This window comes from Nycticebus coucang, chromosome 16 (genome assembly GCF_027406575.1).
Source record: "Nycticebus coucang isolate mNycCou1 chromosome 16, mNycCou1.pri, whole genome shotgun sequence".
Classification (NCBI taxonomy): Eukaryota; Metazoa; Chordata; class Mammalia; order Primates; family Lorisidae; genus Nycticebus; species Nycticebus coucang.
Window position 1 is genome coordinate 10597424 of NC_069795.1, and position 19172 is coordinate 10616595.

The 19172-nt window shown below is 45.8% G+C and overlaps 1 protein-coding gene across 3 annotated transcripts in view; it reads left to right on the top strand.

The window, feature by feature from the left end:
* Positions 1 to 19172, top strand: part of RUNX1 (RUNX family transcription factor 1) — a 247159-nt gene that overhangs the window by 138565 nt on the left and 89422 nt on the right. For 2 of the 3 annotated variants that reach the window (XM_053564974.1, XM_053564976.1), the window contains exons 3-4: positions 11210 to 11248; positions 17177 to 17430. In XM_053564974.1, coding sequence (XP_053420949.1) covers positions 11210 to 11248; positions 17177 to 17430 — 293 coding nt within the window. Of the gene's footprint in view, positions 1 to 11209; positions 11249 to 12525; positions 13748 to 17176; positions 17431 to 19172 lie in introns of those variants that run through there. The other variant, XM_053564975.1, reaches the window with a different exon arrangement.

The following is a 19172-nucleotide window of genomic DNA, read 5'->3' on the forward strand; positions in this document are numbered from 1 at the left end:
CAACCAAAAAATAGCCAGGCATTGTGGCAGGCGCCTGTAGTCCCAGCTTCTTGGGAGGCTGAGACAAGAAAATCGCTTAAGCCCAGGAGTTTGAGGTTCCTGAGAGCTGTGATGCCACAGCACTAACCCAGGGTGACAGCTTGAGGCTCTGTCTCAAAAAAAAATAAATAAATAAAACACCTATTCTGCAGAACTATGTGATTAAATTTTTCAAGCGCTATGTGCTTGTTTTTAATAATTTTTAGATGATCTCTGTACTTTGCTTTCATTATATACATAAGCATAAATTAAAAATCAATTATCAAGTAATATCTATTTTACAGATGTTTTATTTAATTTTATTAAAAATTATTTTCATTCTTTCTACCTTTGTAAAAGAGGTGAGCTCAATAGCTGGGCGTTGTGGCGGGCGCCTGTAGTCCCAGCTACTCGGGAGGCTGAGGCAAGAGAATCGCTTAAGCCCAGGAGTTGGAGGTTGCTGTGAGCTGTGTGATGCCATAGCATTCTACCAAGGGCCATAAAGTGAAACTCTGTCTCTACAAAAAAAAAATAAATAAATAAAAGAGGTGAGCTCTATAGAATTAGCACCATTTATTTACTCAAAAAAGGTAGCAAAATTTTGGGCAAAACAGATTTAAATGGTAGCATTTTTCCAAGCAAGTGCAAAGCAATCATGTCAAAACGTTAAAATCTGACTTAACTATTATTTGATTGAAAACTTCACAGTAATGTTTTATGAGCAACAGCCACAGAAAAATGTGTAATATGCCAGTTCAGTGCATGGTGTGTTATCCATTAAAATGATATTATTTCTTGAGTATCAAGTATATAATATTAATAACATAATCTGAAAATACGTAACCAGTAAATGCAGATTTTTAACAGCTTTATGACATTTAGAAAATGTAATTATGTAATCTGAGAATAGAATTGTTACTTCTATTGTTGCTCATTTTGTTCAGCTTTTTTTCTTTTGCAACATGAAATTTTAAAGCTTTACTAGTGTATTGTAATTCTGTGACCTCACAAGAAAGCAGAATAGTCTCAGTCCACAATTTCATATAAAAGGCTGTTTTCAAAATATGAATTTATTAGGATTAATATGAAAGCATTTGCCTTCTTATCTGAGTGCCTATAAAAAACCCTAAGGCCAATATTTATCCATTTAATTATTATTTAATTGACCAATAAAGATATTTCAGCAATTCCTTCGTAGATAACCTACATTTCTTATTCCTGATTCTTGAGTGGACTTCCTATGTCCATAATAGATGGGTAATTTGGCACCCCCAATCTAGCTCAAGCTTCTATGTTACCTTACTAAGGAATTCTGCTATATATATGGGAAATTTCTCTACAATGTAGATATAGGATCACAAATAGAAAAAGTTTAATTTCAGTAAAAAAAAGCACCAATTTGAGGTGCTAACAGTTATAATAATAATGATGAACCTTATAGCTATTTATTCTTAAGGAATTAGACTATTTTGTGCATCCATATTGTTTTTAAGCTATTATTTTATAATTCAATACATACTGAAATCTCATTAATTTAGTGGACATAGAAAAAAGAAAATTAATGAAAAGTTAATGCAATTCTATGTTTAAATCACAGCCTATCAAAAATAGAACTTCCAATTTTGTCCCATATTGCCTGTATCTAAAAATCCATCAGATGAGCTTCATAGGGAACTAGTTATACTGGAAAAGAAAGAGACAAGAAGTACTTTCATAATAATGTTTCAGAGTTCAAAGAAGCCCAAGCACTGTTTTACAGGCTGAGCCATCTGTGGCGGGTAAATGTTAAGTGGAAATGAACAATGCGTAAGATTAATGTGTGGCTCATTGGTGGCTGTAAAAATGCATTAGTGGTGTTGACAGTGGTTAGGAGACCTTTGCAATTCAGTTACTGTTGCTGTGTGTGTGTGTGTTGTCCTCCTTTGAGCTAATCGAGTGATGCCATAATAAAAATACTGAACTTGACAGCTCAGAGGAAAATATGAGTCAGGAAAGATGTGGTATTTAATAGTTTTCATTAATAGCAGGTTTAAAGACAGGACTTGCTCAAGCACCAGCAGAACAGAAGCAAATTGCTATTCAGGATGAATTGCGTTTTGAGTGGTCGCTATAGAACTGCACTGTCCAATATCCCAGCCACAAGGGATGCTTGACCACTTGCAGCAGGCCTACACCAAACTGGCATGTGCAACAAACACAAAAATCGTACAGGGTTTTAAAGACTTAGTAGTAAGTCTTAGTAAACTAAGTTATCAATGAGAAAGTAAAATTTCTCATAGATAACTCTTATATTGAGTCTATGTTCAAATGACAATGTTTTTCATAGATTGGGCTAAATAATACCTGTTATTTAAATTAACTTCATCCATCTCTTTTTATTTATTTATTTGTTTGATGTGGCTATCAAAACATTTAAAATCACATGCATGACTCAAATTATATTTCCATGGGATGGTGCTTCTGTGGAGTAAGAAAGCATGCCCACAGGGCTTAAGGCAACTTGCAGGATCTGATCAGATCAGAAATTGGACTGGTAATATAATGATGAGAATCATCTTGCAAGATGATTTAGTTGAGCATGCCAGAGACAAACTTTGTGGCTCAGTGAGTAAGGTGCTGGCCCCATATACCAAGGGTGGTGGGTTCAAACCCGGCCCCAGCCAAACTGCAACAAAAATCAGCCGGGCGTTGTGTTAGGCACCTGTGGTCCCAGAACTCAGGAGGCTGAGGCAAGAGAATCACCTAAGCCCAAGATCTGGGGGTTGCTGTGAGCTGTGGTGCCACAGCACCCTACTGAGGGCAACAAAGTGAGACTCTGTCTCTAAAAAAAAAATATATATATATATATATAGATATATATATATATATAGGCAATTCCAAATCTTAGCTTTCTCATTGGCAAAGTGAATGAGAGGCATTATGGACCACTCGAAACACATAGCTTAAGGCCTGATAGAAGATGCACTGGTAGCTTCTATGTAAGTATCAATAGTACTGTCGTTGTTAGTACTATCATAATGTGAGTCTGTTCCAGCTGCTATAACAAATTAACACAGACTGGGTGGCCTAAACAATGGACATTTATTTCTCACCATTCTGGAGGACAGGAAGCCTGAGATCAGGGTGCCACCATGGTTGACTTCTGGTGAAGGCCATCCTCCTGTCTTGCACATGACTCCTTTCTTGCTATGTTCTTACACTGCAGTGGGGGAGAGAAAAAGAGAGAAAGAACTAAAGAAAAAGAGAGAGAAATTATCAATCTACTCTCTTCTTACAAGGGCACTAATCCCATCAAGAGGACCTCATCCTTATGACCTCATCATAATCTAATCACCTCGCAAATGCCTCACTCCTAATACATCCAGGATTAGGGCTTCAACATGTCCACTTTGGAAAGACACAAACATTCACTCCATAATAACAGCTTTAAAAGTCCAAGCAGATATAGTTTTGCCATCAATTTGCATTTTCAAATGTTGGTGGCAAAATCCTTTAGACACTGCCGTGCTAGACATGATTTTTGCTGGAACCAGAGCAGAATACTGGGAACATGCCCACACTGAGCACAGACCACAAACCAGCAGCAGCAGCATCGCTGGGTGCTTCTGGGAAATGTAGAATCTCAGGCCCTTTCCCAGGTCTCTGGGTCAGAATCTTTAGTCACCCAGTCCTCCAGGGGCTTCCCACACACATTCATTTTATATAGTGCTGCCTAAGAGATTTAAAGGTGAATAAAGCAAGAGGCCAGGCACAGTGGCTCACACCTGTAATCCCAGCACTTTGGGAGGCCAAGTGGGGTAGATTGCCTGAGCTCACAAATTTGAGACCAGCCTGAGCAAGAGTGAGATCCTGTCTCTAAAAAATAGCTGGTCGTTATGGCGTGCACCTGTAGTCCCAGCTACTTGGGAGACTGAGACAAGAGGATCACTTGAGCCCAAGAGTTTGAGGTTAACCTTGAGCTATGATGCCACAGCACTTTACCCAGGGTGAAAAAGTAAGACTCTATCTCAAAAAAAAAAAAGATGAATAAAGCATAGCCTCACCAGCCAGGTGTTCAATGTCCAGTGGTGATGTGTTTATATGGGAGTAAGAGTGAATCAGAAAAGATTAAGACAATTACATAGTGGGCTCTGAGGGGGACCCCAAAAGACATCCTTGCTCCCCAAGACCCAGAACCAACTGTGAGATATATAAAGCAGTCAGACAGAGATCAAAATATCAGCTTTATTACTGATGGAACATTTGGAGAACATGCCTTAGGTACTTGGTTCCCTGTGACTAAGCCCCAGAAATAGGGAAACTTACTCACCAATGCACAGGCAGCATCCCCCCAAAACAAGAAAGGGAGGGGAAGACCATGCTCAGTGTACTAGTTTTCCAAGACTGTCAAACTAGCAAATTACCAGACTTGGCAGCTTAAATAATATTTATTAGCTCATAGTTCTGGAGGTCAGAAGTCCAGTAGGACTTATTTGGATTCTCTGATAAGTGTCTCACAAGGCCAAACATCAAGAGGTCAGCCAAGCTGAGCTGTTACTTGGAGGCTTTAGGGAGAACCCTGCTTCCAAGCTCACCCAGATGGTCAGCAGAATTTAGTTCCATGTGGCTATAGGATGGTGGCCCCCATTTCCTCGCTGGCTGTCAGCCAAAGTTCGCCCTCAGCATCTAAAATTCTAATCTCTCTCATTCGAACAAGTGCCAGCTCCATCTTCCAGCCAGCAATGCTGACTTCACTTCTGCCCTAGCCTGAGAAAATGCTCCATTATTAATGGTCTCTTGGGATTAGATGGGTTAATCAGGTTAATCTTCCCACTGGTTGACTCAAAATCAACTGATTAGTAACCTTAATTACATTAAAATTAAAAAAAAAAAAATCCCTTTTTCCATGTATCCTAACCAGAGCATGATATCTCATCACATCCACAGTCCCAGGGATTGGAGTGATAAATTTGGGGGAGGGGTGTCATTTTATGACTTGATTCTGCCTTCTACAGCTGTTTTATGCTTCCAAAGCTACTACCCAGGTAATTCAATCTTTTGTGGTGAAGGATGAATGAGGACATAAAAAGAGGTCAAGAGTTTAATGCTGAGGAATCTGTGCCATATAGAAACCTGAAGCCAAGGAAGGGATGGTTCTACCACTCCCTCTGATCCACCCCACCCCCCAATAAATCTAAATAGCTACAGCACAAAGTGAGTTATAGCTCAGAGTCATGCCAGAGATGTGGAGACCATGCTGAAGCCTGTGCTCGTTCCATGAGGCACAGGCCTCTGAGGCCCTCCAAGATAAGGACAGGGAGGGTGGCCCTTAAACTGGCAGGACTGTGCTAAAGAGCTCACAGTGGATTCTGGATGCACAGGAGAACATGGTCAGCAGAACTGGAGTGTAGAGATTCATCTGGAAGTACTATACAAGATTAGAGGGAATCCTTTTTTAGGAGACCTTTGCAAGAAATCTCCTTAAAGTTTATGAGAACTTGAACCAGAATGCTGGCAGCAGGAATAGCAAGAGGGATAAACAAGCAAAGAAACCAAAAAGAGGAATTGGCAATGGATTGGTTGAAGTCAAAGATAAATTCATGGATCTATGCCTGGGGACTGGGAGAATGATGGTGCAGTAAAGAAAACAAGAAAAGGAGCCAGTGTGAGGCAGGACCCCATGAGTTTGAGCTTAAGAAAAACACACATTTCAAATGTTTGTTTTCCCTCTTCTCCATTTTTTTAATGGCTGAATAGTATTCCATGGTATACATATACCACAGCTTGTTAATCCATTCCTGGGTCGGTGGGCATTTAAGCTGTTTCCACATTTTGGCGATTGTAAATTGAGCTGCAATAAACAGTCTAGTACAAGTGTCCTTATGATAAAAGGATTTCTTTCCTTCTGGGTAGATGCCCAGTAATGGGATTGCAGGATCAAATGGGAGGTCTAGCTTGAGTGCTTTGAGGTTTCTCCATACTTCCTTCCAGAAAGGTTGTACTAGTTTGCAGTCCCACCAGCAGTGTAAAAGTGTTCCCTTCTCTCCACATCCACGCCAGCATCTGCAGTTTTGAGATTTTGTGATGTGGGCCATTCTCACTGGGGTTAGATGATATCTCAGGGTTGTTTTGATTTGCATTTCTCTAATATATAGAGATGATGAACATTTTTTCATGTGTCTGTTAGCCATTCGTCTGTCATCTTTAGAGAAAGTTCTATTCATGTCTCTTGCCCATTGATATATGGGATTGTTGGCTTTTTTCATGTGGATTAATTTGAGTTCTCTATAGATCCTAGTTATCAAGCTTTTGTCTGATTGAAAATATGCAAATATCCTTTCCCATTGTGTAGGTTGTCTCTTTGCTTTGGTTATTGTCTCCTTAGCTGTACAGAAGCTTTTCAGTTTAATGAAGTCCCATTTGTTTATTTTTGTTGTTGCAATTGCCATGGCAGTCTTCTTCATGAAGTCTTTCCCCAGGCCAATATCTTCCAGTGTTTTTCCTATGCTTTCTTTGAGGATTTTTATTGTTTCATGCCTTAAATTTAAGTCCTTTATCCATCTTGAATCAATTTTTGTGAGTGGGGAAAGGTATGGGTCCAGTTTCAGTCTTCTACATGTAGACATCCAGTTCTCCCAACACCATTTATTGAATAGGGAGTCTTTCCCCCAAGGTATGTTCTTGTTTGGTTTATCAAAGATGAGGTGGTTGTAAGATGTTAGTTTCATTTCTTGGTGTTCAATTCGATTCCAAGTGTCTATGTCTCTGTTTTTGTGCCAGTACCATGCTGTCTTGAGCACTATGGCTTTGTAGTACAGCCTAAAATCTGGTATGCTGATGCCCCCAGCTTTATTTTTATTACTAAGAACTGCCTTAGCTATACGGGGTTTTTTTCTGGTTCCATACAAAACGCAGAATCATTTTTTCCAAATCTTGAAAGTATGAGGATAATTAATGACAATTAAGGTTATGGGGGGGGGAGCAGAAAGAGGGACGGGGGGTGGGGCCTTGGTGTGTGTCGCACTTTATGGGGGCAAGACATGATTGCAAGAGGGACTTTACCTAACAATTGCAGTCAGTGTAACCTGGCTTATTGTACCCTCAATGAATCCCCAACAATAAAAAAAAAAAAAAAAAAAAAAAAAAGTTTGTTTTCCCAATCTCTTCCATTTTACATACATACAAGTGCAGGCACCAGGAACAAACATAATCTCACCTCTCAACATGGGTCTTTCCCGCCTTCTGCTTCCTTTGCCTGGTCCCTCTCACCTCCGGCAAGCTACACCTCTCCTTCCCTACATCCCATTAGCCCCATTTCTGTGGCTACTGCTTCTCCCAGTCTCTCTGGCAAAGGTTACCTGACTCTCCCTCTACACAAATCCAAAGCCATCTTTTCGGTCCTTGTCTTCATGGTCTTTCTTTGGCCTTTGGGGGACGAGACTTCCCTCTCCAAGCTCCATCTCCCCTCAGTTCCTAAGATTATTCTCTTCTTTCTCCCCCTCTCTCAGGCTCCTTGGTGGTTCCATCCCCTCCATGGACTGTGGATGGTCTCAGGCCCAGAAATGCTCTCTTCTCTCTGGAGATATTCTCTGTATAGTCTGAACTACCCCAGATATTCTGAGGACGTGCAACCCATTGTTCCTATGAAAAACTTCCCCCCTCCACTCCTGTTTCTCACGAGCATCTCCAGTTCTGTACATCTGAGACCAACTGATGTCCATCTCCTAACCCACCTGCTCTAGTCTTCTCTGCGGCTACTACTGGCCAGATCTGGGGGAGACTGCTCCCCCTCCTCCCCTCAGTCCTCTCTTCTACATTGACTCAGATCCTTGTGATTCCTTGTCTGACGACTGCAGTGGCTCCCCAGCCTCAATCCCCTCCAATTCGTCTACCACAGACTTGTTTTCCTAAAATGTGCATGAATTATGTTATGTCCCAGTTTTTGAGACTTTGATACAATCCATCACCCTCATACTGAAGTTCAATTTCTTCAGCTTGTGTGAGCTGCCTGTGACCTACCTATACCCATGTCATTTGTGAGCTGCCCCACCCTTCCCCCTTCCCCCCACTACCCCCCAGCCTGGTCCCAGACCTCTGCTCTAGCTAGAGTGGAAGTGACAGGCTGATCTGTTTGCTCAGGGTGCTTCTGCCTGGAGCACCTTCTGCTCTTCCCACCCTCACCTCCCTAAGCCATTCCTCTGTCCTTCTGAATCACCTAAAACTCTGCCCAGCTCCGGGCAGCTCCTGTGTCTCAGTGAGTAGGGCACCAGCCCCATATACCAAGGGTGGCGGGTTCAAACCCCGCTCAAGCCAAACTGCAACAAAAAAATAGCCAGGTGTTGTGGCGGGCACCTGTGGTCTCAGCTACTCGGGAGGCTGAGGCAAGAGAATCGCCTAAGCCCAGGAGTTGGAGGTTGCTGTGAACTGTGATAGCACAGCACTCTACTGAGGGCGACAAAGGGAGACTCTGTCTCTAAAAAAAAAAAAATTTACCCAACTCCAACAGTCAAATCAAACATTCCCTTTGCCAGGAAGGAAACCTTTCCTGAGCCACCAGGCAGTGCTGGCCCCTCTTCTTAAGTCCCCTCCACCCTCCCTGTGGGTCTGTCCATCAGCTGCCATGACCTTTCCTTACCACATCTGTTTGTCCTTTGTCACCAGCAAGCCCAGCACCCACCTGGAACACAGAAAGCATTAGAAGAATACTGAAAGCAGGCAAATAAAATACTTCATAGCTGGAAAAGTCTTAAAGATGAAACTTTGAATGAGAAGAGGGAGAAAAAGACCAGAAAGCCATTTTATATTATGAATTTAAAAGACTCTCTATCAAATGGGCCTTGACTTGCTCCTCAAACTCTGTGGATGACCAGAAATGACTTTAGGATTTACCTGTAAATATTTGAGATTTGCATGGTGGAAAATTTCAGAGATACGTTCTGATGAAGAACTGGAGAGAGGAGAGGATAAAAGTGAATGGTGGGGTCAGAGTTAATTTTTTGGAACTCTGCAGAGGATAGTCATAAAAATATACTGTTGTGATCAAAAAGGAACGCAACTCACTGTGCATGTGGTCCCATATGTAGAGGGGTGGGTGGGGGTGTGTGTGTGTACACAGAGGTCAAGGGTGACGTGATCTTGGGCAAGTTTCCTAAACTCCCCAAGGGTGAGGGTCCTCATCTATAAAATGGGGGTATGCGATAGCATTGCAAGCACTTCAACCCCTGCCTGGTATATAATTGAATTCAGTGGGAACCGCAGCGGGTGGAGGGAGAGAGGGAGTGCTGAAAGGTAAGCTAGCCAGGTTCAGCCTCCTCTGTCAGGATCCCTTGCAACCTCTCCTCTCTTCCAGTTCAGGCTCTACTTCAAATCTCCCCAGGTGCTGCCAGCTTCCCTCCCTCCACCCCTTACCCCTGCTCCAATTTAATCATGTTCGCCATGTTCTCAAGGCTACTGATTTGTACACCAAAAACTAAGAAGGTTTTTAATAATGTGCATACTTTTCAAAATCCACTCACTTTATTTCTTTTTAAGTTAAAAAAAACTTGACTTTCCCCTCAGAATCACTGAAATATTAGGTGTGTAAATAAACCCTTGTTTTCCCCACTCAGATACTTTAATTTCTCAGCCTCAGACCTGGAAAAGCTCAGGTCTCTCCAAAGAATTTCCAGGGTGTTTTGTTCCCCTGGGTGTCTTTAGCATAAACATGGCTGTCTAGTCAGTCTCACGGTTGCAGATTCTGCTGCACCCCTGCGCCTGTGAAAACTGAGCCTACCTAACTTCAGGATACATTTGTTGTTTCTAACCTTATCATTCATAAGTAGTGCAAATGATTCTTTCTCTGTCCTGTTCTGAAAAGAAATAAAAAATCTTTATGGAGTCATTTTACGTACTGGTAAACCACAATCTTGGTTTTTTTTAGGATGCTCCTTCGAGACTATACATATTTAATTCCCTTAACCTTTCATCATGGGGCAGTCCCTCAAACCTCTTATTATTTTAGTTGCTCTTTTTGCTTTGGCAAAAACATAAGACTAAGGAGCTGCAAATCTTGTTCTCCTGCCTATTTAAATAGCGTCTGGAAATCTAAAATAATTACCTCTTTGCTTATTTTTAAAGTTGTTTAAAGCCATATTATTACTAATATTGTGCAGTGCAGTTGGAAGCTTAGGTCTGCAGTATTTGAAATGTTCCAAGTCTTGTCTTTGAAAAGTGGTATATCCTCATTACTCAGTGCTGACCATTATCCATATATAAGGCTGATAACTTTCAAACTCACAACTTTATATGTAGATGTACCAAGGAAAGAGAAACAGCCTCAGATGACTTTGCTCAAGGGGTTTACTCATAGCTGCACATACAGCAGTGTACAGTAAGTGATCTGTATTGGGAATTATCGTATGATAAGTTATGTCTGATAATAATTGATAGCATCTATTGTTTCAAGAATGAGTGGTTTTGATAGAAATAACCTGCCCTTTCAGCAGAAAGAAGCAAAGGAAAACAAGTCAGGGAAAGATATTTCTAAAATGACCTATCATTGGAAGTAAATGATCATAAATGTTTTTGCATTGTTTGGGCTTGGGTTTAATTTCACTTGGAATTCTGATTCATTCCTACATCTTCCAAATGTTTGTGATTTTTTAAATTTCAGATTGATATAGGGTACAAACAATTAGGTTACTCTGTGTTAGGTAAAGTCCAAGTTGCAGGTGAGCCCTTCACCCGGGGGTGTGCCATATACCCCTGCACTGTGCCCTTGAGGTGCACGCCAAACCCCCTCCCTCCTCCTTTCTTCTCTCTCTTACCTCCCCCTCCTCCTCATCTAAATGTGTTTTTGATCTTCATTAAACAAATGAATCATATATAGAATTTAAAAGTTTAAAAGAGCTGAGTTTATGACTGATAAATATTCAGTATTAGGAATAGAAAACATTGGTTGAAGGTACATTAAACCACATATGTGTAACAGTTCATTTTTCATTTAATGATTTACTGTTTTAAATTATTTTTTTGTCAAAGCTATATGCTCTAAGAATCTCTAGTATTAAAAAGCGTGAGAAGCAAATAGCTACCAAAAAATATATATATATATTGAGGGACATTTGCGTTTATTGCACTTAGAATGAAAATCCATTAACTATCAGTAAATTTGGTGTTTGTTGTCAGTATATTCATACAATTATTTTTCTTTTCCTACTTTCTATTATTTCAGAATATGTACTTGGAATGAACCCTTCTCGAGACGTTCACGGTATGTTAGATTCCAAATTACATTCTTTATAAAGTATGTGCCTTCATAAATGAATGTATACAGCTTTATATCTATGTATCTCTCTCTGTAACTTATGCTATAATTTAAACAAATAATTATCTTTTTTGCTGAATCAAATATACTTAAAAGTAGTTCTCCATGTTGTAAATACTGTACCATATAAAATGTCCCAATGAAACCTTAAATGATACCTTCGGTGCTACAATATTTAACACAGGTGCATTTTGCTGTTATTACATGACTCTATACAACTCTCAAAAATAAAAATAAAATAAAAAGAAAGAAAAAGAAATCTAGCTTGGCTTCTTCCTGTTACAACCCGGTTTATTACTTTTGTAATAGCAGTGGTAATGCAAAAAGTTTATTAGTGTAAAATGTTTACTAAGCATCCCTAAATTTTTTAAAAAGATGAATTTTAACATTTTCTCAATTTTCTACTTGTGAGGTGAACAATTGACTTATAAAATTAAAGTGAAATAATCATACATTAACCACAGCATCTCATGGAAACAGTCGCATGGAAGGAGGATGGAGTGGAATCTCATCCCCATAGTAATTAGATTTCAAAAGCAATATAATCTCAAAGCCACTTCAGAGCAACAAAAATGTTTAATTAAATTCCAGTGTTCCAAACTGAACAGTGTGTACAGCAGACTGAACACATGTGTTACACTTCTTCAAAATTACGTCACTACCAACTGCAATTTGGTCCAGAACCACAGCAAGATACCTTCTTTGATTTTTTTTTTATTTAAATGGTCATTTAAAATACATATAATTCTTTTAGAAATGCTACATTTTTAGATGTAATTTTAGAAATACTACTTTACTCACAAAAGGTAATTTTGATTTGAGAGAACTGCTGAGATTCTATTCCCATCTGTATGTTTATTTTATTTTCAAGGGGGTTTTGAATAAACAAAAAAAAATGTAAAGTACTTCTTTTCTGACACCATGTATAGTTAAGTATTTGCCTAAAGTTAATAGAAGAAAAACATTCATGAACTGGTTTTGTTTTCCTGTGAATTTCTCATTTTTCTTCCAACTAACCAAATATGACTTTTCAAATTCACTGTGCGAATTTACATTTCATTCTTACAGCCTTTTTCAACCCCCCTCCCTCATTTTCACTCCCAACAAATTGGGAAGAATCTGTCACGTAGCATCCGCCCAACATACCTCGTCGTTATTTTTTATTTTGTGCTATGACAAAAGTAAATTTTATTATTATCCAAGGAAACGCTGAGCGTGAACCTGATAATACTTCCTTTCCTTTCTCTTAGACAGAGGCAGAGGAAGGGAAATTGTATATTGTCGTGGAAAGGAATTCCTTCTTTCGTGGAGGGTGTGTTACAGCTCCTAAAAAGCCCTTCAGACTAAGGGGTTGCCTGTGCCTCGCAGCCAAGCCGAGCCTGCCTCTTTGCCATTCATTTTAGCTCCTTAATAAGAGGGGGGCAGTTTTTCTGTTTCTAGTTTTCTGGAGCTCACCGCGCAGCGCAATTATAACCCGCACAGGTCCGGGAAAACCCAAACGCCTGGTGGTCCGAAATACGGAAAAGGAGCAAAAGCTTTCGTTGCTATTACCATTGTCGGGGCTTAAACTCCAGATTTATCCGTTCAAACTCCTAGCTGAGCAGCGCCCACGACACTGTATTGCTGCAACAAACTTTCCTTCTAGAAAAGGGAACTTGACTCCCTCCGGGGGGACGACAGCAGGAGGGCCTGACTAGTAGCCCCGAGCAGGGTTCAGGATTTTAGGCGAGGGGCCGGAGCCCCAGAAGAGCCCCGCCTGGCCTTTCAGAAGGGAAGGTTTCCGAAATCAGCTATTTCCCCTGGAAACAAAGCCCACTTTTGCCCCTACTACTTTCGCACTCCGTCTCCATCCCCGGGGTTCCCTAGGGATGCACTTGGCGGTGGCCCTAGGACTCGGCCTGGGTGGGCCTTAAAGGAAATGCGCTGGAGCCCAGGCCGAAGTGTTTGCCTTGTCCGGACCTCGCCCCTAAGCGGGCAGAGTCCACGGCGGGACGCAGCTTCGGTGGCCTCGGCAGAGGAGCAGCAGCGGGCCGCGGACGCAATGCGATCTTTGGCATCACTCAGCCAAGGTGTAGAGTTAGAAAGCGGACGTTTGGGACTGTCACATCTGAAATGGGGGCTCTTTTGAAAATTATTTAGAAAGAAAAACAGTGAAGTCTTCTTCCCGAGACCTCGAACACTTTTAAAGAAACAAACTGCAGTTGGGTGGCGGCCTGTCCCGCAGGCGCGAAAGGAGCGAGGGGACCGGCACACCTCCGCAAGTCTGGAGGGAGCGGAGGCACCGGCCCAGCCAGGGCTAGCCTTTACCTCGGGCTCCCAGGCGCGTGGAACAGCCACAGCCCTGGGCGGACCGATGGCGGTACCCGGGCAAAGAGGCTTGGAGAGGAGACTCCGACTCGGGCCGAACCAGAGAGCCTGGACTCCCGACTTAGAGGTTCCAACTAGGTGGGCCGCGCCGTCAACTCCATGCCTCGAGGGCGCGACGTTGCGATTGAAGTTGGCTCTGGTGATCGTTCCTTAACTGGGGGACTCAGATTCTTTCCCCAACGACCCCATGGTCCCCCAGGCAGACCCGCAGAGCCCCTCGCCGTCGGGTGCGTTCTAGGCGCACAGCGCAGCCGCCGGGTGCCCGGGTGCCCGGGCGTCCAGCGAGGGCGGCTGCTGCCCCCTGGTGTCTGCCCGGAGCCGATGTCCGCAGCGTCCCTCCGTCACTCAAGGCAGGCCGGCCGGCCGGCCGGCCTCGCGGGCCTGGGGCGAGGGAAGCTGCCCTGGCGCCCGGGAAGGGCGTCTGCACCCCGCCCTCCACGGTCCCCTCCCCAGCCAGGACCCAGCGGCGACGCCCGAGGACGAGACGTGGCGCGGCGGACCCCTAAACTCCAGCCGCGCGACCGCGGGGGAGGGAGGCAGCGTGAGGGGGCCAGCAGGGCCGGGGGAGGGACCCCGGCGCGGGAGAGCCGAAGCTCGGGGACTCTGGGGGGCAAGCGAAGAAGCGGCGGCGGGCAGAGAAGAGGCCCCAGTGGGAGAGAGGGCATGAGCGAGAGGCTCCGAGATGAAGGGTCGCGGGGGAGCGCGCAGGCTCGGCAGAGACCTACGGAGCCCTCCGGGTGGGGTCGGCATAGGGCAGCGCGCGCTGGGCCAGGGCGGGGCCCTCCCAGCTCTGCGAAAATGCCCCGGGCGCCGCGGGGACGGGCGCAGGGGGAAGTTGCCGCCCGCGCGCAAAGCCGGGGTGGGTTCAGCAGCCGGGGCCGCTGGCGCGCGCTAGGGCAGGAAGAGCAGCCGGGGCCGCTTCCGGGGAGCCGGGGGTGGCTGCGGGGCTGGGCGTGCGGGGGCAGCCCAGTGGCGGGAGAGGCCCCGGGGCAGGAGCCGAGGCAAGCCGATTGGATGCTTTCAACTTTCCTTCCAGTCTCTTGTTCTTTGGGGTCTTTCCTTACTAGGGAACTCCTCTGCAGACCGCTGAGTACACTCGACTAGAGAGGCGCGCTGCAGTTAAGCCGCAGCCCCGACACGGCAAAAAAACAACAATTAAAGAAAACAAACCAAGAGATAATGCTAAACGCACCAAAAAACATGTTGTGCAGCCCCAGCTGGCCTTATTAAAAAGCATCGGTCCTACTTTCTTGCAACTGCCAAGCGGGACGTGGGCGCTCAGAGCCTCTCTCTGGCACCCTCTCGGCGGAATCCCACCCCTGCCCTGGATGCCAGGGTCTGGCGCGCAGGGCCTGGGGTCTCCCGGGGACTCCGGCCCGGATCCCAAGAGTCCCACGGTGCCCGCTGCCTCTGCTGGGCGCGCGGGGCGCCTCCCTCCAGTTAGTCTCCGGAGCCGGCCTCTCCCGGAGCGGTGCGTGGGCCAGGTCCTCCCGGGCCAGCCGGACCTCCTGCTCCTCCTCCCGGGTCTCCAGACCGTGGCCGCCTGCGGAGCCGCAGCACACCAAAACCCCGGGGCGGGCAGCAACGCAACCCCGCGGGTAGCGTCAGGACCCGGCGCGCACCCGGGTAGGCCCTGGAGCGAGCGTGTGCGTGTGTGCGCGTGGCCCCATGTCGGTGCGGGAGCGCGGGCAGCGCGGGGGTGGCCGCAGCAGCGGTAGACTCCGGGCCAGGACTGCATACAGTAGCCCGCGGCGGCGGGGGCGCGCGGGCCTATTCCTACAGCGGGCGGCCCGGAGCCGCGCCCTGGCTGATACCGGAAAGGCTTGTGATTGGCCGGTGGCCGCCCCTATGCAAAAGAGCTGAGGGAATGGAATTCCTCGGGCCGGGTTTACAGTAAAAGCACGTTCATTTCCAGGCACTCTCATTCATAGAGCCAGCGGGCGCGGGCGGGACGGGCGCCCCGCGGCCGGACCCAGCCAGGGCACCACGTTGCCCGGCCTCTACGCCGGCAGGCACCTCTTCCCCGGGCTCCTGGAAACGCTAGAAGAAAGTCAACCTTTGCTGCTTCTCCTTGATCCGCGTTGGACCTTCCCTTTTCTTTATTCTTTTCTTTTTTTTTTCCCTCTTTCTTACTTTTGAATTAACTGGCTTCTTGGCTGGATGTTTCAACTTCTTCCCTGGCTGTGAACTTTTCCCGGTTGTTTCCTTTTACAACTGCGGGAGCAAGTGCGCAGTGGTTCGAGGCAAGCCGTGAAGTTGCGTGTGCGTGGCAGTGTGTGCGTGTTGTGCAACCCGAGCCGCCTGGTCTGTTTCAATCTGCGCCGCGGAGCCTCCCCAACAGATCCGCTCCACCTGCTGCGGTTACGCGGTGCTCGTGAGTGTTTGTGGGAGCAGCTAACCCGCGGGCGCTGTGGCGAAGTTGGAGGAAGATCGTCTGGCTGCCGCCCGAGCGGGGGCTGAATCACCCAGCGGAGGGAGACGGTGGCTGGCTTCCGAAGAAGAGTGCGTGTTTGCGTGTGTGTGACTGGCTGCCGCTGAACCCCCACCAAACCACAGGATCAGCCACAAACCTAACCAAAATCCCCAAACCCGAGTTGGCAGATGTGGAGAGCTGTACCCTGCGCATCAACTTGGACTTTTTTTTTTTCAAGTTTAGCTAGAGATCTTTGAAAAGCTGAGTTTTCTTCTGTACTGAACATTTTGACAGAGAACGTGACAACTACTTCTATCCCAGCCCTGCTCCAGCCACTGAAGCTGATTTTCAAGGCTACTTAGAAAAAAAAAAAAAATCTGCAGAACATTAATGGATTTCTGTTGTGTTTAACTTCTCTACAGATTGTATTGTAAATATTTTATGAAGTAGAGCCTATGTATATATTTATATATACGTGCACATACATTAGTAGCACGACCTTTGGAAGTCACAGCTCTTGGTTTTGAGGAGGAGCAAAGCCAGTTTTGCATGATAAAAGTGACGTTGTTTATGGAAGATACTCCTGTGTTTTGTGTTCTGTTGGGACTTTAGACAAATCTCACCAAAAAAAAAAAAAAACTGACAGGCGATAAACTACTGGAACTTCCTAATCATGTATTTGCTGGTCGTTTTGCTCTCCGAACAAATATTTTAGGAAGTGTATGGGAATTTTGCCTCCAGGAACTTTTGTGACAGCCAAAGACTGGACTTAAACTCTCAAAGTGAAACCGTGCCTTTGGCACTTGACTTTGGATCCTGGTCGCCCACTTTTTGATGCACTAAGCGGCCGGTTGCTAGGAGCCCTGCCTGGGTCTGAGGCCGGCCTGTACAACTAGAACTTTCCCCTCCTGGACTGTTAGTACCTTGTTCTGCCCCCCACACCGTGCAGCATCCCCGCGGTAATAAAGGCCCTGAACTTGTATGTTGGTCTCCGGGGAGCTGCTTGCTGAAGATCCGAGCCCCTCACGCCGTCTGGTAGGAGCTGTTTGCGGGGCCCTAACTCAATCGGCTTGTTGTGATGCGTATCCCCGTAGATGCCAGCACGAGCCGCCGCTTCACGCCGCCGTCCACCGCGCTGAGCCCTGGCAAGATGAGCGAGGCGCTGCCGCTGGGCGCCCCGGACCCCGGCGCCGCCCTGGCCGGCAAGCTGAGGAGCGGCGACCGCAGCATGGTGGAGGTGCTGGCCGACCACCCCGGGGAGCTGGTGCGCACCGACAGCCCCAACTTCCTCTGCTCCGTTCTGCCTACGCACTGGCGCTGCAACAAGACCCTGCCCATAGCTTTCAAGGTACTGGCCCGGCGGGGGCGGTGGGAGGACTGGAGGAGGCCGGGGGCGACCCGGAGGTCACAGGCTGGGCGGGCGGGGCCGGCGATGGCCCCCGCAGCCTCTGATCCACCTGGTGCGCTGGGGATGCGGTGGGTGGTGGGTGATGTGTTGCCGTGGAGACCCTCCGAGGAACCCACCTCAGTCCTCCCGGGCAGTCTCCCGGGAGGGCTGAATAAATCAGGATGTCCCCCAAGACATCTACTGGGCCTTAGCAGGGACACGGCCATCCGCTTCTGTCAGCTGCCTCACCTCTGAATTATCACCCAAACCATTTTGCCTCCTTCAGTGGAAGGCATCAGGAAATAAAATAGAGATACTTTTATACCTTGAGGTCAATGAAAATAAACTAACAAAGGAAGCCGACAAGAAAAAAAAATTTTTTTACCCTTTCTTTAAACACCCTATAGGAATTAGCATGTCCAAAGTCCACAGAGGGCGCGTAGTTAAGTTTGCAAAAGTTTTCTGCAGACTTTCGTGAGCTTCCAGACTGCTCCTGCCAGAAGCCACAAGTAGCGAATCCTGTCTTCTTTCCCAGGAACCCTCATGAGCGTTATCACCTGCTCACCTAAATTAAGCCTTGGGCAGCTAGAGGTGACCAGGAAGTCTGCTGAGAGCAGCGGGTCGACCCGCCCGCTCTCCTGCGGCAGGAGGGGCGGCGTGTAGCGGGCGACTGGAGCAGAGCGGCTGCAGAGGTCTCCATTCCCCATTCACCCCTTTCTGCCTCTAGCAGCCTTTAAAAACCTTGGCCTTCAATCGGAATATAAAAACAACCCCGGGCGTTTTTAAACAACCACCCTTCTACCCTGGCAGCAGTCACTGGGAATTTAATTTCTGCGGTGGAGATTCTGTTTGTCTGTCTTTGCTGGGGTTTAGTGCAACTTTTTAGCACAATCAGTGTGGGTCATTGCCTGTTCATTTAAAGGGCTAATGCAGGCAGATGATTCAGTCTGTAAAGACTGGGTACTCTTTAAAAATATGTATGGATAAATAATAGTCCCCTTTAAGGGGAGATTAAGCTTTTTATAGTTCCAGGCCTGGGCTGGACCTGGGTCTTGATCTAATTACAATGAATAATGTTCACTTTAAAAAGAAAAGAATTGTCAGAATTCTTTAAGCTTCCTACATTTCCCAAACTTAAATTTTGATTTCTATAACAAAACAAAATTTGCAATTGGCTGTGGTCTGTAGAATTGCCTCCTATTCCACTCCGTCTTCGGAAAGTGGCATTGTGTTTTGTTTTATTTTTCGGTGGGGGTGGGAATGAGAAGGGGATCAGCTATTTGAGTCTTTTCCTCCCCCTTCTTTCATTTATTTGGATTTGCTTTGGGAGTCCATTTCAATTTTAAATCATTTGAACCCTTTCCATAAACAGAGGCAGCCTTGACTTCTTTGGCTCACCCTCTTGAGAGGGGACCTGACAGGGTGGGGCCCTGGGGTCACGTTCAGATCAGAAGACATACGGTCTGACAGTCATCCAGAGGGCCACTCAAACCAGGCAGTGGTTTGCCCTGACAAACCAGGGAACTAAGAGATTCCTGGCTCCGTTTGGGAGGAAATCAGGGTCTCTTCTGAACTCCCTCCTCTACCAGGGAACCCACACCCAAATAGATCAAACCCTAAATGATTAAGAAAGAATCTTTAGGAGTTTGAGCAATGCAAAGTCTCCAGCCACCAAGTAGAATATTTTATTTTAAAAGAAGGAA